Here is a 27,674-nt window from a genome sequence, read left to right as displayed (position 1 = left end):
CCTGGAGGACCCTCCTGTGGTGAGCCTGCCTACACTGGCTTGGGCCAGCAGTGAATTGTTATCTCAGAGGTCAATAAGAACAATGGAGGAATTTGCTCACATTATGTAACATGAGATTTATGTGATTTAAAGTGCCAGTCTTCTTTTAGCATTTCATTCTGCCAATTTGTGCTGAATAATTGAACTTGAATTAAATGACCTCATAAATTGAGAGACTAGCCAAACCCAAACTGAAATACTAAATACATTTCAAAGAGCTCTTCAAAGCCCCAGGAGAAATAGGGGGAAGAAACACTGTTAATTAAAACAAGCAGCAGCAAGAAGAAAGGCAGCAGCAATTAACCACCTTTCCAGAAGATGCAAGATTAAAGATATGGCTCTAACTGCTTGTCTGGAAGATCAGTTCCATTGAAACACTATCAGGAGGAGTTTGAAGATTCTAAAAGTCAGAAACCCCCAGATGGAAAACTCTGGACTTCTGGTTCACTAAAGTTTTGATCCTAAGTGTTTAAACTTGGACTATCATGCTGACTTCCACTGTCCTAGGAGGTCAATTGCCCACAAATGGGAACTTTGTGCAGAGAGAGGGAAATCTGATCACATTTTATAAGCTCTGCTGAAGGTGCTCCCAAGGCCCGCTCTGTTTCTCATTAGGTCTGCTCTGATTTCCTTTAGATGTGAGTTCATAGGCCTAAGCTTATTATTGCAGCTTACTTCAAAGATCAAGCCTGTAACCACACTGTTAGTCAAAGGATATGAAGTTGGCATTACAGTATACTACAGTCAGTGTTGTTTCACAATTTAATTCTTACAATATGGAATTACAATGTATTAACAGGAGAAATTGGATATTTTTAAAAAGTAGCTAAAGGAGTAAATGAAATGTGTTGCTTCGTATTTTCAGATCTGTGTCTTTGAGTATAGGTAGAAGTTGAAAAAGTGGGATCCTTATCTTTACCTAGTTTGAGGAGGGTAATAGCCCACCCACCAACATCTGCTAATTTTGTTTTTTAAAGCCCTAAAGTCTAATCAAATTGCATATTCAGCCCTGACTTCCTCCTTCAGAGGAAGAATGCAGGCATCAGAGTCTGGTTCATTGGTACAGCTGGTTTCCTTTAGCTTGAAGCAGATAAAACAAACAATGCCTAATATTTTTTTCAAAAGTGACAATGAGGTTATTGTTTAAGCAAAAAACATGATTTTAATTATTAGAGTAAACTAAACTGGAATAACTTTCCTGTTAGATAATGTTTAAGTGTATTAGCCTTGGTTAGCCATTTTTCTTATCAGCATCCGTTGATCATTTGATTAGGACACCCTCAAAACAACAATCAGTGATATTTGCTGTCTTCAGCAAGTATCTAAACTGTTAATGTCTTCAGTCTTTTGGAAAAAGTTATGTGGAGATTTTCAATTATTGAAGTAATTTAAACTCATAATGTCAGGACTCTTAGAATTTTTTCTCCCATAGTTTGGTTTAAGTGATTTTTGAGGAGAAATAGGGGAAGGAGATGATGATGAGACTGGTTTTAGTTTGAAGTGTGCTCACATTCCAGAGTAGCTTCTTTATTATTACCATTCTTTTAGTTTAAACCAGAATGTTAGGAAGCAAAAACTTTCTAGTCTAAACCCGCAATTCTCAACTAGAGATTTTTCTTACCAGGATACATTTGATAGGGTCTGGAGACATTTTTGGTTTTCATAGCTTGGAAAGTGATGGCGGTTTTACTGGCATGTAGGGGCCAGAGATGCTACAAATGTGAGAATTCCTACAAATTAACAGGACAGTCTTATGCAACAAAAATTAGTTGGCTCATAATGTCAGTACTTCCAAAATTGAGGAACCTAGTCTAAATAAGGAATTCATGGAGGCAGTGTCTATTTACAAGAGCTTATTCCTTCTGAGGTATTTACTAAGCCCCTTCTGTCTTCTGTGTGCTTAGTTAGGTAATGGCTAAGTAGTAGTGAAGAAAACTGAGAGAGTCCATCTTTTCATTGAGCTATCATCCAATGTGGGAAGCAGAAATTAATCAAATCAACAGATACATCTGTAATTACAAGTAGTGTGAAGGACAAGAAATCTATGTGTTGTGTTTATGTGTGTGTGTGTGTGTGTGTGTGTGAGGGGGGGGCAATAGGTATGTTTTAGATGGATGGACAGAGGAGAGGTCATATATGCTTAGATATCAAGGACTTGTCACCAACTAGGTAAAGAATAGGGACAAGAGTGTTTCAGTTCAGTCCCCTGGAGTGAGAAGGATCTTGGTGTGTTCTGCACACTCAGAGAGAGCTGTGTGACTGGAGACATGGGATGCTGCAGGGGAGATTGGCATGGATTGAAATTTGAGAAGTTGTCAGGATCTTGAGCATTATCCTAGGAACATTCTATTTATATATGGGTCCAAAGTGAATCACCTCAAAACTGAGAGACTTAAAACAACTATTATTTGCTTTGCTCATGAATCTGCAATTGGGAAAGGACTACACAGAAAAAGTGTATTTCTGCTCCATATAGTATTGTTCTGTGAAGCTTGACTAGAATTTGAGGGACCACTGCTAAAATGGTTCACTCACATGACTTGAGTCTGTGTTGCCTCTTCACATGACTTAGATTTCCTAATAGTATGGTGACTGGTTTCTCAGAGTGAGCATCTTAAGACATAGGAGGTGAAACTTGTGGCTTAAGCTCCAACACATAAGAGTTTAGAAGTTGTGAATCTCATAATTACAAAGAAAAATAAATGCAAAGAACAAATCAATGACTTTTAAAAAAGCTATCAAGAGAATTGAGGTCACAGGGCAATTCACTATCCTAATCTCTAGAGATAGAAACATCTAGAAGGACATAGCCAAGATCTGCTTACCTGGAGCAAAACCACTAGGTTCATAAACTGGTGGAGACACATGTATGGCAATTTTTATGAATTAACAGAGACTGAGTATGTATAAGCATGAGAGTTAAGAGCTACTGTGAGTCAATCTTAGGGAGGACAGTACTCTTCCTCGGGCTTTACCTCCAGGAACACTAGTAGGTTTTCACAATGAAGATCCTACAGAGATCCCCTTGTAGCTCTGGTAGGTAGAGGGTGAGAGTAAGCATCACAAAATGCTCCCAGAGTATTCTTTTTCACAATGGCCGATTTTCCTGAGAAAAGTCTATGTTAGAGCCTGCTCCCAACTGAAGAAAGGGAATTTCCTCTATTCCAGCTCTTTTCAGCCTTCCTGCATCAACTACATGGGGGGACCATAATCAGTAGTGGCCACTGTTAAGGATATAGGATGAGAACACTGTAGCCAGGGAAGGAGGTAGTGGATAGAAGGAGAAAAAATGCCACACATTTGGAGAAACACAAAGGCCACACCATAGAAAGCAGACCTGTACAAGAATATAGATTTGCATGGAAGGTTGTAGAGAATACTCACACTTGCCTGTACTGTGCCACCATGCCAGCAGGCTTCTAGTGTAATGACAGTGAATTAGAGCTAAAAAAAAAAAAAAGCTTCAAGAGACACATTCCCTCTGAGGAGGAGTACTGAAGGAAATCTAAAGTCAAGAGAAGGTAAGAACAGGAATATTGGAGTAAATGTGAAGACTCTGGTACTTGTAGCTGTGGCAAATAGTAGAAATAGCCCATCTCTTAGCTAAATTAATATAAGTTCTTAGGTGTCTGGCTTTCAACAGAAAATTTCAGTACAAAAGTACAACCTGAAAAGGCAAAACAGCATCACAATCTGTCTCAAATATGGCTTAGATGTTAGCAGTATTAGGCAGGCAATTGAAAATAACTATGTTTAATATGTTAAGGACTTCAATGGAAAAAAGTCAATATGCAAGGACAGATGGGGAATATAAACAGATAAATGGGAATTCTAAGTAGAATCCAGGGGGGGAAATGCTAGAAATAAAAATACTGTTACAGAAATGAAAAGTGTCTTTTATGTAACCCAGAATAAACTCAACCCAGTTTAGGGGAAAAAAACTGGTGAGCTTAAAGATAAGTCAATAAAAACTTGACAAATTGAAATGCAAAGAAAGTAAGTAAGTAAGGGAGGAAAGGGACATCTGAGAATTGTAGGGCAATGTTAAAAAGTGTGATGTATGTATAGTTGGAATAGCAGGAAAATAAGGGACCAGAAGTATTTGAAGTAATCATGTCAGAAACCTTTCCAAAATTAGTAATAGATAATAATCCTCAGATACATTAAGAACATTCAAGTGAGGGACACACACACACACACACACACACACAACCCCAAACCCCCCAAATAAACTAAAACAAACCTCTGCCTAGCAATATCATATTCAAAATGCAGAAAAGCAGAAACAAAGAGAAAAATTGAATGAAGCTACAGGAATAAAACACCTTACCTGTAGAGGAAATTCTACAAAAGAATTATATAAGACTTCTTATCAGACATTCTGCAAACAAAAAATGTAGAATGAAATACTTAATTTTTTTTTCTTAAAGGAAAACCCCACCAATCCAGGACTCTAGATTCAATAAAGTTGTATTTTAAAAATGAAGAAGAAATAAGATCCTCAGAGAAATTGAGGGACTGTTTACTGGTAGACTTGTCCTAAAGGAAATGTTAATGTAAGTTCTTCACACAGCAGGAAGATTATATTGGTTATAAACTTGGATCTTTGTAGAAGAAAGGAAGGGGATCAGAGAGGAATGAATGAAGATAAAATGAAGTATTTTATTTTTCTTATTAATTGACTAAAAGTAAATAGTTTATATAAAGCAATAATAGTAATTGCATTGGATGATTATAACATGTGGAAAAGTGAAATGACAACAACAGTTTTACAAGGGATAGAGATTGGAATGTGTTGTAAGGTACCCATACAACCAATGATATGATATAGTTATTTGGAAAGTGGAGTTAGGTTAGTCAAAAATGAATGTTATAAAATTTTTTAAAAGTATAATTGATTCACTAAGGATATAAAATGCAATCTTCATAATGCTTATTTGAAATCAGAAAATAAAATCAGAAGGGAAGAACAAATATAATGAATAGAAAATATTGCATACATGTCATATACTAATATAAATATAAGAAACTTAAAATTTAATCAGTCTAAATGTGCCAATTAAAAGACTCAAAGTGGATTAAAAAAAAGAACCAAATGTATTTGTCTATAAGAAATCTCTTAAATATAAAACTCAGGTTATAGGTAAAGGAACAGAAAAAGGTATACCATGCTAGCAAAATAGAAGAAAGGTGGAAGAAACATGTTTAGCTTCAGAGAAAGTAGGCCCTTCTATGGATGATTCAGAAAACTATCAGGGATGAAAAGGGAAATAATTACATAATATTAACAGGGTCAGTTCTTCTCCAAAAAGACACGTAATTATCCCTTGATATGTACACATCGAAGATTAATATCAAAATACAAGAGGCAAAAATTAATAGAACTAAAAGAAAATGGACAAATCCTCCATTGTAATTAGAGATTGAACTACTCTGTCAGTAATTGATAGATTAAGTAGGCAGAAAAAATTAGTGAGGATTTGATGATCTAAACAGTACTACCTAGATATAGAAAGCAGAAGCAGCCAATATTTTAAGGACTTGACCTAGGACTGGCACAGTTCCATTTTCACCTATTCTGTTGATCAAGTGTTGGAATAGACCAGATTCAAGTGACTCTGCCACTCAATGAGAAATTTAAGATAATTTGGGCCATGTTTTAAAATCTCACATAGTTGGATTCTATTATACTTGGAGTTTAGTTTTTGGGCTCACCTTTGCACAGAGTTCTTTCAGTTATATTTTCTGAGCACTTATCCTTTTGGGATTAACTAAATTAGGTTTTTAGATACAATCATGAGGAAGACAAGATTCGGTTTGGTTTGAGTTGCTTTGTGTAGAAGGGGATCTTGTTTTCTGGTTTGCCTGGGATAGTGCAGGTTTATGCCTGTTGTCTTTGTTTGATTATTAATAGTGCTTCTTTTTACTGTAAATATTGCCCCCATTTGGAGGATGAATTATATGATAACTTTATTTATATGTTGCTTTATGCATTTGAAATCTTGATAAAATATTTTGCCAAAAAATAAAATTAGATTAAAGCATTTTATTCTGGGATCAAATTGAGTCTTTAAAGGCATTAATTTCAGTGAACCTGTGGAGCATTTGTGAATAGTTTTTTATTATTATGGAATATCTCTCTAACACAGATTTGTCAATTAATTTTAAATCAATCAAGAAGTTAATGAGCTTGGTGTGCAGCACAGACACAGGAAGATCTGGAGATTAGACTTCATGATTTTTGTGAAATAGCAACTGATAAGTTTAAAATTCAGCCAACCTATTCATATCCCTTACTACTCATGATATAAATGATAGAGTCAGAGTAATTGAAGAGATTTGAAATGTGGAAAAATTAAAACAAGAATTAATAAAGAAACTGGGGCTTGGGTGAAATTGGGTGCTATTAGAGGTCCAAGCTGATAGGATGAAGCATCAGTGAATTTTAGAGAAATGCTTACTTACATTCTGTTTAGCAATGACTCATACAAACAGTGTCTACTATACTGTTAGGAGTAATGCTGGAGAGACAGCACACGTGTGAAAAGTATAAGACTACAGATTACAAAGAGCAAGTCAGTGTCAGTGCAAGATTGTATTATCAACACTGTATATGTAGAGGAGGATATAAGTTCCAGGTAGGCCAGGATCAAAAGGGAGGGCTTTGGACAAAGGAGTGATGTATGCTCTGGTTGCCAGAGAAGTTCAACTTTAGGGTCTTGTTTGTGGCTTCATCATGAATCACTGCAGAGTGATATCTAATCTTGTCAGCAGAATGTGAAAATGGAAAAGATCATATGAACTGATTGGCTTTGATCCAGCAAAATATCTGAGCTTAAAAAGTCTTAGACAAAAAGGAAATTATTTAAAGATCTCAAGCATAAGACATCAGTCATGCTAACAATTGATTCCTGAGCAAACATGTTCTCCCTTCCTTCTGGAGTTCCAAGGAAACAGACACACATTTCCCTGCATAACAAATTCCTTGAAAATTTAAAAGATAATTGGGTCTCTAGTTCAGAATATTTCTTTGGGATTGCTGTTTTTTTAAACTATCTCTGTTTTTGGGGATACTATCTCTGTTTTCTGGGATTTAAATCAATGGTCCTACAAATCTGTGAGTATTGTCTGAGATGGGGAGAATTGTAAAGATTAGGCACTTTGGTTATTAGTTGAAAGCCCCATTGTAATCCAGTGGAGAATAAGAGTTGTTCCTAATTGGCCTGGTGGGTGAGACTGGAGAGTGAATTGAAGCTGCTTAGCAGTCAGCACAAGTATTGACAGACAAAAAAAGAAAAGAAAAACCAGGCTCTGAGGAAGCAGAAGAGGAACTAAAGGCTTTTATTGTGTGTCTGATAAAACCTCCTAGGAGAAAGAAGATGGAGATTGAGATATCGAGAAGCCAAATAAGTGTTACAATGGAGGCCTATTGGGATTCCAAAGGAAGCAGAATTCCTAATGAGAAAGAGATTGACTAAATAGACACTCATATTTTCTGCTCTTGGAAAGTTTAAATGCTAAGCTCTAGAGGGTTGTGGGCACCTGCAACTTTGCCCAAAGTAAAGCATAGTTGATTATTAAATTAAAATAGAATGTGTCTCATCTCTGAATGGAATAGAAAGGATGAAATAACAGAAAATCAACATTTTCAGCTGGACAAAGGAAAAAGCAAAGGACAGGAAGGAGGTGGACTACCTAGGCACTAAGAAAACCAACAAGCAAGGAAGGAAAGAAATGAGGGAGCAGGGAAGAAAAGGAGGAAGAGAGGGAGTTTCAGGAGAGTGTGAATGGTGATGTCAGCTCTTCAGAAAGTCAAATCAGATGTGTCCCGAAAAGAATCCATTTTGCAATAAGGAATGTTTTTCTTAAGTATGCTTAGGAGACTAATGGGGTTGTAGACCTAATTGCTTTGGGTTGAAGAGCAAAAGGGAGGTACAAAAATGGAGGATGAAACTCAAGCTACTCTTGAGTGAGGCAGGGAAGAAAGGAGCAGAAGAAGAAAGGGGAAAAGTGTTTCATGTTGCTTTAGTTTTAAATCACATGGAAAAGAGTTGAGTGTGTATAGGGACTGGAATGAAGAAGTCAGTAGAAGGGAGAGAGAAAATGATTAAGGAAACACTTGATGGTTCTCTTGATGGAAAAATTTGAGGAGCTTTGTTTTCTCCAACATTTGAACTTTATTCTTTATGTGCCAGATGTATGGTCTTCCCTTTTCTTGTTCTGATTATTTATAGACCTGAAATCATTTCCTTTATTGTCAACATCATCTCATTTAGGATTTATTCATGGGCTCTATGAATTCAGACACATCAGGGAAAATCCTGGGTAGTGCATTGGTTTTTCTTCTTGCTTCCTATTTCTTCATTGATGCTAGTTGTGATTTTTTAAAATAACAATGTCTATTGTTGTGAATCTTCTCTCTTGATGTTACCATTCTCTTTGTAATTTGGAGTCATGAAATAAATATTTGTTGAATACTCGGTTGAGTTTGTTTTTCTCATCCATAAAAATTGGGTTAAAAAGAGAATTGGTTTCACACAGCTGTGAAGAATATATGTGAGTGAATACATTCAGAGTATTTGGAACATTGTCTACATGAAGTGTATGTTCAGTGAAAGTCAGCTATTAAGTTTTCTTTTTATCATACATAATTCTAGAAGAGATTTGGAATAAAATAATTTCCCCATGTATAGAAAAAGAAACTGAGACCTATAAAGGTTGAATAAATTTCCCACAGTTGTATAGCTAAAGGGCAGAACCAGAATTTAGACACAATCATCCTAATTCTAGATCTGAGTTTTAATTTGTATCAGTTTTTGGTTGTGCAGGGGGATTTAAAATCTCTACTTCCCTCAACCCTCCCTTGTTAATTATTAACTCTAGAGGTACACAGCCAATTTCTTGCATAACTAGTGTTGTAATTTCTTTTTAGTCACTTACCATTCATATTTCCACTGTCCCAGGCTACTCCACAGTGACATCATGGAGAATTTTCCTCTTTATTTCACTCGAATGATTTGTGGATTTCCATGTGCAAAAGTAGGTAACTGCATGAAATAGAACATCATACTCCCCTTTCCCTTCTGTTGGATACGTTTATTTTGGAGATAATTTTCATTCCGTTGCTGCCTTCTCATTTGGGCCTTAGCCTAAGGTTTTATAAGCTCCCATTTATCTTACTACCTTTTCATTTATTGCTATAGGAGTATATGGCAAACAATCTCTGGCCCATCAGTACCATTGCAACCCTTTTATCATCACAAATAACAGAGGAATAATATTATAGTGAGAACTGGACCCTTAAAAGGTAAAATTCATTCACATAGGTTTTTGAGTAAATCAGAAATTCAACCTTCTTAAGCCCCACCTGACTTATGTCTCTGGGACTTCCTATGAATATAGTTAAGTGTTCACAAGAAATGAGCTATGAGGAGAAAATGATTATGTCTTTTGTGTCTCTTGAAACTTGCCAAATGTTCATGGTCTTTGTTCTTGTTTTTAGTTACTTCCTTGTGTATTTTTCTAAGTATGAACATTTATGTGTTTGTATTACTTTTTTCACGCAAGCCCTCAGACAGTACTTCCTTACATTGTTAAACATCTTTGTCATAGTTGATGTGAACTGAACTAATTTACCATTGATCCTTTGCTTTAAAAAGGGCCTGTTTAATTCATAAGGTCTGAATATAATCACTGTATTTAAAGTTATTTTTTATCACTAAATATGGTTGCGTAGATGATGCCAATAATCACAAATGCTATTGTTGAGGACATTATGGCCGGATATCTGCATAGAGATAATGTTGATAGATACTTAATAGCCTGTGCATTTGTTTCCCTTTCTAAGTTTCAAAAGTTTTTTGTTTTATATATATACACATCACATACATACATCTATATATGAAAAAGAAAAGTAGCTGATAAAGAGAGGAAGTTGATACTGTCTTTGAAAGTTGGAGGAGGCAGAGTTGGCAGATTGAAAGATGTGACTATGTTTGCACACCTTATTAGTAACAGACTACTGAAAATTTGAGTGTCTCAGTTTTTCATCTGTCACTTTCTTAATATACTTTAAAGTTGGAGCCATTCCATCTATCTAAAATGAGTAAACCTGTTTTCAAATTGTGTATATAATTTGGTCATTTTTTCTTCTTAACCATTCAACATTAGTGAGTTTTTGTAGCATGCTGGTTGATGTGTATCTGACACATGAGTTGTCATGTTCTCTCTCTTAAATTCAGAATCTGTAAGTCCAGTTGATTCATTAGTAGTCTTGATTTTCAAAATCATGGAAAAAAGAAGGAAATAAATGGTATTTTTTCTTTCAAAATTTGTTTCTAAAGACAAAGACAATTCTTTGTATTGTATGTAAATTAACAAAGTTGTTTATCTCTCATGAGGCAAGTCCCAGGGACATAAGTCAGGTGGGGCTTAAGAAGGTTGAATTTCTGATTTACTCAAAAACCTATGTGAATGAATTTTACCTTTTAAGGGTCCAGTTCTCACTATAATATTATTCCTCTGTTATTTGTGATGATAAAAGGGTTGCAATGGTACTGATGGGCCAGAGATTGTTTGCCATATACTCCTATAGCAATAAATGAAAAGGTAGTAAGATAAATGGGAGCTCATAAAACCTTAGGCTAAGGCCCAAATGAGAATGCAGCAACGGAATGAAAATTATTTCCAAAATAAACATATCCACAGAAGGGAAAGGGGAGTATGATGTTCTATTTCATGCAGTTACCTACTTTTGCACATGGAAATCCACAAATCACTTGAGTGAAATAAAGAACAAAATTCTCCATGATGTCACTGTGGAGTAGCCTGGGACAGTGGAAATATGAATGGTAAGTGACTAAAAAGAAGTTATAACACTGGATTGAACCCAGGGGTGCTTAACCACTTAGCCACATCCCCAGCCCTTTTTATATTTTATTTAGAGATAGGGTCTTGCTGAATTGTTAAGTGCCTCGCTAATCTGCTGAGGCTGGCTTTGAACTTGCAGTCTAATCCTCATGCCTCCACCTCCCGAGTTGCTGGAATTACGGCCCTGTGCCACCACACTGGGCCTATAGTGTTTACTTTTGACAGTAATATTTATGAACATTTTTTTGAACAAAAAAAGGGTACAGATAAATATTAGTAAAGAAGCAAACAATTACTAATCAGTAATTAAAACTCTTGTCTGCCAGATTAGGCATAGATTTAGAGATATATATTCAATTTACCCAATTTATGGATATACCATTCTTTTTTGAAATCTCTTTATTAGGTAACATATTACATGAGCTAAGTCCACATTTATTTTCTGAGCTAGGATATGTATATAAGATATCATCATGGAAGGGTCCCTCAGGATGACAACTGAGAGTTTACATCTGCTTCAGATAGAGAAGAATAATGACAATTGGATTCATTGCCAATTTTGGATTAAAACTGAGCAATATTGCTTTTAAATATATGTTTCTCCTGAAGCCAGGGATTTTTCTCCTTTAATATTAGTTTTCAACTTAAGTGAAAAGCATATCAGAGTGATTTCCATTAGTGACTGTAAGGGTTGACACGCACATAAGAGAGACATGGAGGAAAGCTGACTTTTGTGACTTCGTTTCATAAGTTGCTCTGTGAACAGGAAAAGCTAATGTAGTCTGTCATCTGTAATTGTTTGCTGTTTTGGTTCTTACTTGGGATAGCTGACTTCACTCATTCATTTATTGAAGCAAGACTGCATGAAACACATCAGTACAAGGAAATGTCACATAAGGTGGATCTTCCTCAAAGGGCTAAACTTGTGTTGTCTCACATGAAAGAAAATTGGATTTCTTGTCAAGAAGTAGATTTGGTATCTGAGGCTTAACATTATTGAATAGCTTTTTGTTAAAGACCTTATCAGTTTTCCTCACATTGTAGCACTAGCCCTAGCAAAGCAGTCAGCTCTGTAGAAGAGGGATGCCAATGCCCAATTTGATGGCAGTGAACATGTGATTGCTCGGAAAACCCTGGAAGTAGCATTGGTGTATTGAGATCTCCTTATTGTGATAGTAGAGATTCATTATGAGGTATTTTATAGTATAAATACATAACTATAATATTGAAGTCCTGGAAATTTGTAAATTTTTAATGTATTTGATTATACAGATGTTAATTGTACAGTTTGTTTTAATCTGTACTTACATAATGAAGTAGGTATTTAGAATATTTCTCACTTTCCCTTTATTGGTTAGAATGAACCAATAAAGATGAGTATTGTTGCTAGTTTTTACTCCACTGTTTCTTGTTTATCTTCATTTGAAGCTCTACCCTATACTCTATACTCACACACACAAACATACACACACACACACACACACACACACACACACACTTGATTTTCTCTCTAGGCTCTAAGTGCTTTGCTCACCCTGTTTTTGAATGTTTTTCTTGACAGAGCCCTCTATATACAGTGGCTTTCCTCTCTTCTTAGCATGTCTACATCCTAGTCTGTCTTTAAGGCTTAATTTAAGTCATACCTATACCATGAAACTTAGCAGATGTTTGACAATACCGTCTCCTTCCCAACTTTGTCAGGCTTGTCTAAGCCCTCTTCTTGACTAGACTTTGATCTTGGTTCCTATCCTTTACAGAGCTATATAAGCCAGTGTTATCAAGAATCCTAAATCAGTTTAGCTCCACCCTTGATATCTGATCTCCCTACCTGCCTTCATCAAGAATCTTGCTAAGTCAGTTTAGAAAGAATTCTCCCTACCCTTCATGTCTCCTCTTAGTAATTTTTCATCCCTGGACTCCCCCAACCTGCCCCTGTTTATAAATCCTCACTTGTTTCTGTTGTATTTGGAGTTGAGTCCAACTTATCTCTCTCTGTCTGCAGTAGTTTTGACACCTATTGTGATAATCTTCAAAGTGTCAGGAAAATATTTTTTTAACTCTGTGTGTTTCAGTCACTGCCTTGCCTTGTGTCTCCCGCGTCTATTTTAGCATATTATTCAACAACTGTCACAGTGATGTTAATAGATGCTCAATTAATAAATATTATGCATGTAATGATTGAGGCAAATTTTTAGAAACTCTATGATAAGACTCTTTAAGTGTGATGTGAAGAAACTCTCACAACTTTGGGGGGTAAAATTTTGTAACCAGGACATAGGAAATTCTTTATTAAACTGCACATTGGAATGCTGTGAGTCTTAGTTCTTCCAGGTCTAAGATCATATCATATATCTGGGTTCATAGAGTAAAATATACTGGCATGTGTATCCTGGAGATGTTTATATCACGGGCTATGTGGCAGTCTCACTATACTAAATTCTAGCCAGGCCATCTCAGAGGTATGTGCACTATACGTTCTGCCTCATGTGACTGCCAGGCCCACAATCCTTAAGCACTCCTTTATTGCTTGGCCAGAAAGGTTGCTTTCACCTGTAAATACAAATTCAGAGGTCATTAAACTTTATGAAAAGAAAGATGTACTGGGGCCTTATTCCTTAAAAGGAAAGCATGTTTTGGAAATTGAGCCTTCCTGGTTTCTTACTCTAGCCCATCACGTTAAAGTACATATTATTAACACAAGTACATACCATAAAATAAATGATCATATATAAAAGTTCTGTAGGGATTTTTTAATTGGGAAAAAAAAATCTACACATAGGGAAAAAAAACCCCCAACAACCTGGAAGGTACAAACACATTGAAGAATTTATGTCTGAATAGTAAGATTATTGTTGGTTTAAGCTTTCTAACTATTCTAGCACCAGCATGTTTTGGTGTTATAACTGGGATATGGATTATTAATGTCATTCTAAGATATATTGGTTTATATTGAAGTTCATAAAAATTATTAGAAACCACAAAAGTAGAAAAGGTATTTGAGATTAAATAATTTGAATACCAATGTCTTTAAAAAAACCCACTGCTGTAAGTACGGTGCCTCTGATGAAGGGAGTAGAATAGTAGTGCCATCCATCAGTGGCACCTTCTTAGAATGTCTGACCTCTGCATTCAAAAAGTGGACCTGCCACTTCTAGGTGTGTGATTTAGAGCAATTATTGAGCCATCTTGTGCTTAATTTTCTTTGTGAAGTGAAGTAATAGTATCTATTACACAGAGGTGTTATGGGAATTGAGACAATGTAAATAAAGTTTTTGGCCCTGTGCCTGCAACACTGTAGGTACTTAAGCAATAGGGGTATTCAGCATTGGTGCTGCTTGTGAATTAAAGCTATCGTGTTTTTTTTATTTTTCTTTTTTTGTGGTGCTGGGGACTGACCTGTTACCTGCTATGCGAGCGTTCTACTGCGGAACTACAACCCACCACTATCATGATTTGAAACTTATTTACAGCACATACAACTAGTTTATTCCAAATAAGGCAGATTTATGTTCCCTCTTGCTAGGTTTGGGAAGTGATACCAGCATAGGTTTTCTAGTAATTTTATGTAATTTTTTTGGTAAAGGTCTTCATTTAATCTGCCTTTAGTATTATATGAATTAATATTATCAACCTTGACCTTCATAAATGAAGGTTAATATTTTCAGCTTTATATTTAATGGAATCATATTTTAATTTGACACCCTACTTGCCTTTAAAATACTCCATTTTATGTGACTCTTATTTTTAGAAGAATAGTCTTTTAGATTTAGGTAATTTGTGATGATATTATAGCATTTTTCTGTAATCCCTTCCCTTTTTTTTGCCATAAAAGGCTTATATTGAAACAAATACATTTGTTTTTCTTGATATTATTGAAATTTCTTTTTATATGTATTTAATTTATATATAAATTTATTTTTATATATAAATTTCTTTTATATTTATATATATTTAACATTTTCTATGACTTAATTTTTTTTAAGTTGTAGATGGACACAAGAGCCACAACCCCAGCCCCAATTTTCTATAATTTTTGAATGTAATAATGTCTTTTGGAGAAGATGAAAACTACTCATAATGCTCTTGGCTTACTACTAGTCTTCTAGCCTTTTCACTAGACTTGTGTGGAGTTTTTCTTTGTTAGTTCTCCATGGGTGTTTGCAGGCAAACAGACAAAGCAAACGAGAGAGAGAGAGAGAGAGAGAGAGAGAGAGAGAGAGAGAGAGAGAGAGAGAGAGAGAGAGAAAGAAGAGGAAGAAAACACTAAAATATTTGCTTGCTGTCCTGGTTGTAACATAAACTGGAGGGGTGTGTGTGTGTGTGTGTGTGTGTGTGTGTGTGTGTGTGCGCGCGCTTTGGTCTTTATTAGAATGGGTAGAATAGTGTGAACTCTGAATACCCTTGCCTTAATCACTCTCCAGGGCTGCTGTAATTGTTTTATCCTGCTGTTGCAAACCTCACTTAATTTTGTATGGCTATTTTTGAATGGGGAATGCAAGATCTCTGTGGTTAACTCTACTTGACAATGAGTATTTGGGGACTCCTCCAAGCCTCCTAGTGAATCAGTTATGTGGTTTTGATGCATCTCATTTAACTTCTTTAGAGATGCTTCTTTCCCTGAGACTGGAAGGTTCTCTCTTGCAATGCTGGACATTTCTGCCAGAGAAATGCAAACATTTGTGACTCTGCTAGGAAATGAAAGCATCATGCTTTAAACTTATGTTTGGAAAGTTTGACATGTGGTGAGGTTGAGCATCAGATTTTATCCTCTTTTCTTTAATCCCAGCTTGTGTAATGACAGTTCTGATTGTGATACTGTGACATTTAAAAAAGAAAACCATGAATGAATGGATTTGACTCTGATTTTTAGATATAGAGTGAGATAGAGTATATAAGAATTAGTCAGAACATATTAAGTAATGCAAGATTGGGGAAAGTGATAATATCATCAAGAAGTATATTCATTTCTTTTCTGCTTTCTGGAAACATTTTCTGTGTGGCAAAAAGCTACTGAAGATAAAAATCTATTTGAAGTGGCAACTTGACCTCAAAAGGAGAAAATTTGATTTCTCTAGAAAATGTAAAATGAAGTATGTTCAAGGACCTCAGTAATATGTTTCTCCAAACAAGTGTCCTTGAGGAAGGGACGAGGGGAAACGAAAATCCTCACTGCTACTGCTTTTCTAATGGTTGTGTCTCTACCTTCACTTTATCTCTTCATTCTTACTTTTTGTGTATGTTGGTCTATTTCCTCTACCTTTCAGGTTCTTCTCATATCTCCTAGATCAAAGACATTATTCCTGACCAACAAATTCTTACATATTCTCAAACTTTTTTCTGGAGTGTTTTTGTTACTCCTGCTTTAACAGAAAACTGATTGTCTCCTGAATTCCTCCAAGTGATTCACAATTTATATCTGGCCTAGATTTTGTACTAAGTTGTAGACCCATGCATGCCAATACTTCCTTTAACATCTCTGGTTGGATTTTTCCAGACCCAGATCTTGTCAAATAGATTCTTAAAACTTGTCTAACTCTCACATTTTTTTACTTGTCTAAATCTCACATTTTTAAATTTCCCTCATCTCAATAAATGGTACCTCCAAACAACCCAATACTCCAGGAAATTTGGAGTCATTCTTTACTAATTTCCCTGCATCCAATCCAGTTTATCCTGACAACATATATGTTTTTGTCTTCACAATAATATTTTTTTGTTCCCTGTTGCTCTTACCAGTACCCCAGTGTGAGAGACACCATGTTTCATGTTTTACCTGGACCTTCTATGCCAGCTTGCTCACGGCCCTCTTTCCTCCCAGGGTTGTGCTCCTTGAGGAATTCTTCACACCACAGCAAGTGAGCTGGAGACACAATGCGATCATGCTGTTACCTTTCTTAAGATCTTCCAGTGATTTTCTATGAACCCTTTCCCATTGCCCCAAAGGACTCCATGATCTGGCTCCTGACCCTCTATAGATGTTTCTCTCACTTCCCAGCTAGCTCTATTCACCTGCTCTCCCTCCCTCCCTCTTTCTTTCTTGCTTGCTTGATTTCATCTTATGTTTTTGTTTAACTTCTCATTCTTTGTCTCTGAACTTTTCTGCAGGTAGTTCCCTTGGTTTTTACTGTTCTTTGCTTACTCTTTCGTCTTTTATATTTTGGCTAAAATGTTATCTTTTCAGAGAATACTTTTCTGTCTAATTTAAAATAGGTTCTTCATTCTTTTATATAGCATGTTGCGATTTTCCTTCATCACATTTATCCCAATATATATTGGGTAATTTTTATACAAACTTATTATGGGAATTAATATCACAGTCATAGTAAACCCCTCCGAACTTATCACCCCTTTCAAACATTCACAACACATGACTGCTCTTGTTTCATTTATATTTGTTTTCTCCAGTTATTTTGTACCACATTTTTTTTCTTTGAGGGGCTGGGGATATAGCTCAACTGGTAGGGTGCTTGTGTCGAATGCACAAGACCCTGGGTTCAATCCCCAGCACCACCAAAAAAAAAAAAAAAGCCACATTTTTTTTTTCTTTGAAAGATGAGAACTTTGTTTTAGAGCATATAACCATAATATCATGTGATAACATGGAAACATGATGGTTTGTTAGAATAATCAAGTAGATAGTCTGTGTTAAAATACACTTTGTTTCAATCAAGGTAAGTTTCAATATGTGTATTGCAATTAATTGCAGTTAAGATTGTATGTCATTCCTTTAATCTATGGGTGCCTTCTTCCCCTTTTTTTTCCTTGAAATTTATTTTTTTAGGTTTATTTCTATAGAGTTTCTTGTAGTCTGGATTTTTTCGGTTGTGATATTCCAGTTGTGGTATTTAGCTTGCTTCTTATATCCTTTAAATAAGTGCTTAGATTAAGATGTTGTCTGATTTGGGTTTGATTTATTCCATGGAAGAGCATGAAAGTTTCCATCAAGAGGCCCATTAAATCTGGGTAGCCTCTTTTTGTGATTTTTAGCAATCATTGATAATTCATTAAGTGATTATAGTGAGCAAATGGCAATATTCAAATTATCATCCTTTCTTCATTTGGCACATATCATGGATCTTTACAGGGAAAGTCCTCCATGTCAGTTGTTTGGTTACACTGAAGGACAGTGTATATGAAAGAGTGTGAAGGGGAAAGTAAATGCTTAAGATAGTCTCTTTATTTTAAAAGTTTTAAACTAATGAGGTGGTTCCATGGCACAACCAAATATGACCTTTGAGGACGTTCTTCTTAGTTTCACAATCTACTTATATATTTAAATATACTTGGTGTCTTTTAATTGCAGATATTATTATACCAATGACCTCATTGGACCATTTGACAGGCAGGAGGCTACAGATCCCCTTTGAATATGTCTGAGTCATCTTTGTGCCTAGGTGGCTGTTTCTGTCTCCTTGGCCACACTGTTGGATCCTTAAATGCAGGGACATATCTGTCGTGTTTATTCTTTTTTTTGTTGTTGTTAATTTTTTTAATTTATATATGGCAGTGGAATGCATTGCAATCCTTATTACACATATAGAGCACACATTTTTCATATCTCTGGTTGTATACAAAGTATATTCACACCAATTCATGTCTTCATACATGAACTTTGGAAATTGATGTCCATTTTTATCTCAAGCATTGACTCATAATCTCTCAGTATTTGTTGAATGAGGGGCTAGATACTTTGTTTAGTGAAGTGGAAGAGCGATTAGTTTAGTCTTGGTGAATATGGAACTCAAGTCAGAATGGAACTTGCAAGAAGCAGCATTTTGTCTCAACATAAGGTAGAATTAAAGATTTGGTTCACTATAGAGGAATTTGAGTTCCACCAAAGTCTTTGAGGGACTGCTTTTTTCAGGAAATGGAGCTGAGGATGGTAAGCCAATGAGGACCTCTGTCTCCTTCGGAGCCTGAATTGTTGTTGATGTGACTTTTTTTTTTTTTTCCTGTCTCCAGTGTTTATTTTTTTTTTAATTTTTTATTGTTGGTTGTTCAAAACATTACAAATTTCTTGATATATCATATTTCACGCTTTGATTCAAGTGGGTTATGAACTCCCATTTTTACCCCATATACAGATTGCAGAATTACATCAGTTTCACATCCATTGATTTACATATTGCCATACTAGTGTCTGTTGTGTTCTGCTGCCTTTCCTATCCTCAACTATCCCCCCTCCCCTCCCCTCCCCTCTTCTCTCTCTACCCCCTCTACTGTCATTCATTTCTCCCCCTTGTATTATTTTTCCCTTTCCCCTCACTTCCTCTTGTATGTACTTTTGTATAACCCTGAGGGTCTCCTTCCATTTCCATGCAATTTCCCTTCTCTCTCCCTTTCCCTCCCACCTCTCATCCCTGTTTAATGTTAATCTTCTTCTCATGCTCTTCGTCCCTACTCTGTTCTTAGTTACTCTCCTTATATCAAAGAAGACATTTGGCATTTGTTTTTTAGGGATTGGCTAGCTTCACTTAGCATAATCTGCTCTAGTGCCATTCATTTCCCTGCAAATTCTATGATTTTGTCATTTTTTAATGCAGAGTAATACTCCATTGTGTATAAATGCCACATTTTTTTTTTATCCATTCGTCTATTGAAGGGCATCTAGGTTGGTTCCACAGTCTTGCTATTGTGAATTGTGCTGCTATGAACATCGATGTAGCAGTGTCCCTGTAGCATGCTCTTTTTAGGTCTTTAGGGAATAGACCGAGAAGGGGAATAGCTGGGTCAAATGGTGGCTCCATTCCCAGCTTTCCAAGAAATCTCCATACTGCTTTCCAAATTCGCTGCACCAATTTGCAGTCCCACCAGCAATGTACAAGTGTACCCTTTTCCCCACATCCTCGCCAGCACTTGTTGTTGTTTGACTTCATAATGGCTGCCAATCTTACTGGAGTGAGATGGTATCTTAGGGTGGTTTTGATTTGCATTTCTCTGACAGCTAGAGATGGTGAGCATTTTTTCATGTACTTGTTGATTGACTGTATGTCCTCCTCTGAGAAGTGTCTGTTCAGGTCCTTGGCCCATTTGTTGATTGGGTTGTTTGTTCTCTTATTGTCTAATTTTTTGAGTTCTTTGTATACTCTGGATATTAGGGCTCTATCTGAAGTGTGAGGAGTAAAGATTTGTTCCCAGATGTGACTTCTAATTACAAGGTAACAGCACCATAAATTCCTTTGTTGACAGATTTAATTTTTGGAAGGGTGCAAAGTTGGTTGTCCTGGAATTGTTGAAACATTCTGACTTCTATTTTCTGCTGTGAACATTTTCATGTTTAAAACATTATTCAAAAGTCTGATTTTATATTTCAAAATATTCTGAGTTTGTAAGTTTGATAAAAACATTGATAAAGATGAACCGTGCTTTTGTAAGGCATTTATTTTTATAGATAATAATTTTTAATTGAATATATTTTCTCATTGCATGAAATTCTCAGGCATTTTGTTGTTAGTCATGTTCTAATAAATACCCAATGTACTATTGTTTATTAATGTGCAGATTTTATTTAAAAGAAGTTAATTTAACAGGAATCAGCATTAATCTTCTACTTTTGTCTATACAATTTTGATAAAGATTAAGACAAGATGTAATTACTGACAGTGTACCTTGAAGTTGTAATTATTCTAATTCTTTTTAATAAAGTATAGTAGATAGCACTCAGGATATGCCAGAGAAATGAAGGTTAGTTTTGAAATGACTTCTCAATTGTAGCTGAATGCAAATTGGATTTAGATGACAATAGTAAAGCTGTGAATATGTAGCTGAGCTTTTAATTTTTGAAATATATAATAAAGAATAGTCAGCATTTGAACTACTTTTAAAAGAAGGTATTAATAAATTAAGCAAAAAATTAGTGTAATTTTTCAAATATTTTTAATAATTCTTCCAAAAGTGTATAAATTCAACCACAGTATTGCCCTTGCTATTTCACAGCTTGCTACTGTCACTCCCTCAGTGGTATCTGCATTTCCTTCTACCAAGACAGCATGGAAACAAAAACAGTGTATCTGCCTGCACCTGGTATCATTTTCCTTAGCAGCTTCTCCTGAGACACAATCATAATGGATGAGAGAGGCAGAATATATTAGATTTCCCAAAGTATATTAAATTTCTTTTAGGTATATTCTCTAATTTCCTTTATATCCTCTAGACATAATTTCTTCTAGGTGTTAGCACATAGACACTATTTTCAAAGATGACCTGGATAATATTTGTAATTTTGTTTTATTGTACTAAGTTATCCTATTAATTTGAGGTAACTAATGGAATAGAAAGCCTTTAGGCTTTCCTTTGAGAATTGTTTATCTGTGAACAATTTCTCTTTGAGCATCATCTTTTGAATCTGGAAAATGTACCCTGAGTGAAGTGGGGGAGTTTTAGGTTTTGCAAAATGTTGAATGAACAAATGGACAAAAAAAAAAAAAAAAAAAAGAATAGACTTTTCTCTTTATTCAAAGCTTCCACACCTTGCTTCGCTCTCACAAGAGAATTTTTTATCTACAAATTTAAGGTGCACAGAATTGTGGGTCGAATTTCTGAAGCTGGCAGATTTTGAGATTTCTGGTTAGAACCAGTTTGAAAACTGGATGCCACTTCAGTTAGTTCTACCTGGCCATGTAGTTTCCCCACGTCTGTCTGCCTGGAGCTGTCTCCTCTGTGTGTGCACCTGTGCCTTGTGCTACCCTTGATAGCTCAACTCATGTGATGGGCAAACTAAAGCCACCTGTCACCTATCTTGGGGCCTGAAGTGTGCCTGGCAGTGAGGCCAAGCTGGGAATGGTAGTTGTTGGAAGAATAAGAGAACAGTGGAGAATTGCTGAAATAAAGTGCCAATAAACGTAACTTACAAGTAACTGGAGGCAAATTTGTTAATGTCTTCAATATACTGTTTGTGGTATTAGCAACACAGTTTAAAGCTTTTAAAAAATGATTATCATTACTTTTTTTTTTTTTTTTTTTTTTGGTACCAGAGATTGAACTCAGGGACACTCAACCCCTAAGCCACACCCCCAGCCCTATTTTGTATTTCATTAATAGACAGGGTCTCACTGAGTTGCTAAGCACCTCACTGTTGGCTTTGATCCTTCTGTCTCAGCCTCCCCAGCCAGTGGGATTACAGGCGTGCGCCACTATGCCAGGCTTATCATTACGTTTTGTAGCGCTGGGGTTCTAACATAGGACTTGACATGCAAGGCAGGAGCTTTACACTCAGCTATGCCCTAACCCTGAAGCATTTTTTTAATATACCTTTATTTTATTTATTTATTTTTATGTGGTGCTGAGGATCAAACCCAGGTCCTCGCATATGCTAGGTGAGCGCTCTACTGATGAGCCACAACACAACCCCAGCCCCAGAAGCATTTTTTTTTAAAACCACATTATTTACCTGAATTAATGTCTCCACTGGCAATCAATCCTTGATTGCTTTCTATTCATTAGCTTTTGATTTAATTAATAAGACATGTTAAAGAGGAATCCTCAATGTTTTCTTGTAAACAGCTCTAATTAATTGATTCACATGAATTTTGTGAATATTATAAGTTATTTAAATCAACATTTGAATTACATGTTTTGAATCTTCGTAAAATAAATTACAGGTACAAGATAATTAGGAGATACAATGTTTATTTTGTTATTCATAATGTAATACATATCTTTTAATATTAAGAACTAACAGGACTTACTTAGGATTTCAAGTATTTCCCGTCATACTGACATTTCCAATTCATATGTACAAAAAATAGAATGTTAGAAAGTTTCAGAAATGTTACTTTTTTCCAAAGGAGGAGCCAGTAATTTGGGATTTTTCAGTAGCCTATAAAGCTGAGGGGGCTGCAGTAGGTGAGTGTGCAGACATACGGAGGGAAGCTAATTAAGAAAAGAGAAGGTTACAGTGACTGTGAGGTTAAAGAGTAATTTGATGATCAATATGATTCTTAATGGGAAACCAATGAAGCAACTGGAAAGAGGGGATGCTGCTGATTAGTGGTCTGTGCTCAGATTATTAAAGGATAATGAATGTTTTGAAACATGTCTATTGGGTGTAAAAAGGTTAATTAACAAAGCATTCTATAAATTCTAAAACTTTGGAAGTGAAAATTTGTCTATATCTACATGTATCAAAAACAAAGAGGCTGCACCTTTAATCTGAGAGAAAAGAAAATGAAGAAAAACATGAAAGGAGATGTTGAAAGCTTTATAAAGTTTTGGTATTTCCGTAATTTTTGAAAATGATTTTTATACTTAATTCTTGATTTATTTTGCATGTTTGAGTAAAAAATATGAGTGTATGAACAGTGTCAACATTCATTCATTAAACATTTTTGTGTGCCAGGAAATAATAGGCAAATATCAGCTAATGAAACAGCCCCTCTACTTCTGGACCTATTATAGTATAATATAAATTTAAAGGAGATTTTAGTTTCACATGTGTGATAGATAAAGTCTCAATGTCACCAACTATTGTGATTATCATGACCTATTACAAAAACTAATACTTGTAGGTTCAGTCATGCAGATTTTAGAATTAGTATTCTATGAACCTTTGTTTTGTTCTTTTATACAGTTATAGGAAATAAATTCAAAATTTTTTTTAACCATGAAAGTAATGCAAATTATTCTATGAGAGTATTTACAAGGGTTCCTTCTTTAGTTTCATTTGAAGACTGCTTACCCAATTAGAGGCTCTGCCACGCTCAGTGTGGTAAAGGCCAGTCATGGTTTCATGGCTGAGAGTGGTTTTTAAGTACATGATCTTCAGAAGTATCAGGTTCCTGTGTTGTGTTCCAGAATTCAGTTCACAGTACATTCAAGCTAACTCTTCTCAAGGGAAATGGGAAGCTTTGTGGGAGGAAGGTTGTGTGTTTAATGGGTGAGGGGAAAATATCTGTAAATGAGAGGAAAATTCCAAGCAGTTCCTGGAATCAGTTGCTGCCTCCTCAGGGAGCCAGGGATGAGCTCAGCTGGGCTGAGAAAAATCTGCACAGATGTCAGCACTTGCAGCCTCAAGCCTTGCCAAAGGCTCTTGAGTCCTAAGGACAAAGTGAAGAGCACAAGGTATAGACTCCAGCTGAACCCCACGTGCCTAGCAAAGTTTTGCCTGCACCTGTGTACTTGAGACACACACAGGATGGGAGGAATCAAGGTAATGTACTCAAGACCAGAGGTGGCAGAGCAGCAAGGCAGTAGGCCTGTCCTCCCAGCTGAAATCAGGAGAAATCAGCACAACTTCTGAGCTTCAGGACATGACTCTGTGGATCCTTGTACCAGTAAGAATGGATTTCACCATCAGTTCAATGACAAATACCACTGGGATGGTTGGACTGTGACAAATTTCTTGGCCTTTTGGGTTTTATGTCTATGACAATTTTTAGAGGAAAATGAAGAGCAATTAGATGTAGTTTTTTCAAAAAGGCATCTGTGTTCTTTATGTTAGACTCAGGTGCTGCATTTTCTGGGTCACAGGAGATCTTCTTTATGTTTTCTTTAACCTCTGAAGATCCTTGGTAGGAATGTAAATGGCAACAAGAGAGCTGAGGTTGTAGCTCTCTGGTAGAATGCTTGGTTAGTATATGCAAAGCCTTAAGTTCTATCCCCCCAAAAGAAAGAAATAATAATAACTAAATTGCAACAAGAAACAATTTGCGATCTATGAGGCTGACAAAGTCAAATATTAATAACACATAGCATACATGACAGAGAAAGAACAGGAACTCTCTTTGTTTGCTATGGGAAGGGTCAATTGGTATCCTCTGTCTCGAGTACATTTCCAGTATTCATCAAAATTAGGAATTTATCATGCAGACATTTTTTCATGGATGAAATTTTGTATACAAGAATTTTCATTGCATCATTAGAGCAGCAAAAAATTGAGAACAAGCTAAATGCCTATCAACAGAGGACCAGAATTCAGTATGTTATGCTCATGCAAAGAAATACACTCTGGCCTTCCAAAAGCAAGAGATACTTTTCTATAAATGTATTAGGAAGTAACCTAAATAGTTATTAAGTCACAAAAGCAATACACAATGTACTCTGAATTCTATACTATCATTTGTGTATGTGTACTTATATGTGTGTGTGCACACACAATTATTAATGTGATACATATGTCTATGGAATCTGTGGACCTTAAAGTATAGATGAGTAATGGTAAATGATGACCCAGAGGGTGAGAGCTAGGTGGCTGAAGCAGAGTATGGCAGGGAGATTTATTTTTCGCCAGATAACCTTCTTGTACCCTTCACATTTTTAATGTTTTTTTTTTTTTTTAAAAAAAACTATTTTAATTAACAAACCAACCAAATTGAGTATGCTGGTAGGTCTTGTAATTGTGGAAAATAGAGCAATTAAGAAGACCAATAGGAATAATCATGTTTTCAATAGTTGACAGAATTGACTGGATAAAATGGTGTCTCTATAGCATAATCTTACTCTTAATTAGAGCCGACACACATTTAGGATGTGTCTGGAAGAGCCATCTGCTTTGGATAGGTTTTGTGTAATCTTGTAATAGTATATTCATAACTTTTTGATGATATACTGTAATATAAAACACAACCAGATCAAATATAATCATGGAAGGCTCTTAAATAAAAAAAAGTGGGCAAAATGGGTGATGTTGAGAGAGGAGAGAAGGCTAAGTGTTGGATTTCTGTCCTGGGGGACTGAATGACCTCATCAAAGACTGAAGATACAGACGTTTCAGCAAAAGAAACAAAGAAGGAAGCTATTGAGAAACAAAGAAAGTTATTTTGGGTGCAAGATTTTTCATTAATTTGAGAATAATTGTCAAGTGTGGTGATTTTGTTAAATACTAGTTTCATTCTGGAAGGAACAGAGTGAATCACAGAAAACTTCAATTAAATCTTGGCCTATGCAAGTGTGAATGTTTAAAATGTGAATATTTATGATGATGATATAGCATTCCCAGCCTTACAGAATTAATCTTGCTGTGGTGGTATAATTGAGTCACTGACATTTTCAAAGCAAAATTGCATAAAATAGAAATGGTAAGGAAGACAATTAGAGCCTTAATAGGCACATATTTTCACTTTTCATCTTTTTTTTGTTGTTGTTGTTTCTCTCAGGGTAAATGGGAAGTTGGTAGCCCTGAAGGTGATCAGGCTGCAAGAAGAAGAGGGTACCCCTTTCACAGCAATCAGGGAAGGTAGGCACTTTTACTTGTTGTCTGTGCCTTTGTGTTTGTATGATGTTTGTAACTGCGTACGTATTTTACATCTCAGAATATGCTTAGTTTTTAAATTAAATTTTTATATTTTTCATTGGTGTGTGTATGCTGATATCAGTGCCTCTTAACAAATTATATCAAATTAATGTTAAGAATACAAGACTATACTGCTGTATGTCTACACATATATATGTATGTTTTGTAACCATATGTATGTTTAGAAAAATACAATGCTATGCATTGATGGTAATTGAGGACTTCTGTGTATTTGATTTTGTTTGAGGAGCTCCTAAAATACATATTAGTGTGACATTGCTCTACATTCATGTTTTATGGGAAATTCTTTAGTAATGAGAAGCTCATGGTATGCTATCTTATTAATCATTTGAATATCTTCTTTCTTGATTTCTTTGTACATGTCATTTACTGTATCTTCTATTGACTTTCTTATTGATATAACCTTTATATATTAGGGAGACTTATATTGTAATATTTCCTCTACTTTGCCATTTTCCTAAAGATTCCTTTTATAATGTAGTTGCTATATAAGATTTTAATTTTTATGAAATTAGTTCCTGCCTAGAAAAGTTTCTGTGCTTGAAAAGAAATATCACCCCTTATTTGTAGGGAATTTTTAGTTCGGTGTCATAACTCAGGATTAGTAGCTTTATCTCTATATCTTTCAAAGTACAAATTATTTTGACCTGAGATCTCAGTTTATTTTTCATTGAAGAGATCACAGCTACTTGTTCTGTGGAGCCAGATGAGTTAAACATCAGTGGTTTACCTGTATGAAGGTCCTGGTGAACTACATGCACTCTCACTAGCCTGGCTTGTTTCTCATAACTATCAGTATAATTTACACTATTTATTTCTGAGAAATCTGCTTTCTCTTTCTACTTTCTCTCTTCTCATTCCTCTTTTCATCTCATATTTGTTTGGCTTCCTTCATTCCTATTTAGCTGAGACTGCTCTTATAAAGTTCATGAGTTACCTCCTTCTCATCAAACAGAATGTACAGCTCTCATTTTTATTTAACCATCCTGTTAACAAATGCACATGGTTGAAATTTTCTTTTCTGTGATTCTTTCAAATAGAAATAAAAAGTATGATCTGTACAGATGTATTAAGGTTTTCCTTTTCCTCTTGTGCTGGCTTTTTCCTCTAAGTTTTGGAGAGTTTCAGGACAGGGAGGGGATTTTCCCTCCTACTCTAATAAGTACTTTTTCCTAGGTGATTCCTTTCATGAATTTAAATAGCAGCCACAATGACCTAGACACATGCATCCCTTTAAGACCTTGTCTCCATCTCATTTCACATTCCTCTGCCTACTTGGCATCTCCTCTTGAATCCAATAATATATATTAAAAAATATATCACTATCAAGCAAGGCTCATTGTGGGAATGCAAGTGTGGTTCCATCTTCAAGAATCAATCATTGCATAACAGTTACCTCAAACTTACATCCCAAAAGCTCTTTTGTTCACCATATCCCAAACCATATTATTCCTGCATTCCTAATAGCAACATCCAGTCTTATCCTACCCAAATGTAGCCAATCAACAAGTCAAGT

The 27,674-nt window shown here is 35.6% G+C and overlaps 1 protein-coding gene across 4 annotated transcripts in view; it reads left to right on the top strand.

Annotated features, from left to right (window-relative positions):
• Cdk14 (cyclin dependent kinase 14) overlaps window positions 1-27,674 on the top strand; it is a 767,749-nt gene that overhangs the window by 329,540 nt on the left and 410,535 nt on the right. For all 4 annotated transcript variants that reach the window (XM_071612068.1, XM_071612070.1, XM_071612062.1 and 1 more), the window contains exon 5: window positions 26,001-26,080. In XM_071612068.1, coding sequence (XP_071468169.1) covers window positions 26,001-26,080 — 80 coding nt within the window. The remainder of the gene's footprint in view (window positions 1-26,000; window positions 26,081-27,674) is intronic.

The sequence above is a fragment of the Marmota flaviventris genome, chromosome 1 (assembly GCF_047511675.1).
Source record: "Marmota flaviventris isolate mMarFla1 chromosome 1, mMarFla1.hap1, whole genome shotgun sequence".
In the NCBI taxonomy this organism is placed as follows: Eukaryota; Metazoa; Chordata; class Mammalia; order Rodentia; family Sciuridae; genus Marmota; species Marmota flaviventris.
The sequence above is the reverse complement of the archived record's forward strand: the minus strand, read 5'-3'. Positions and strand labels throughout refer to the sequence as shown.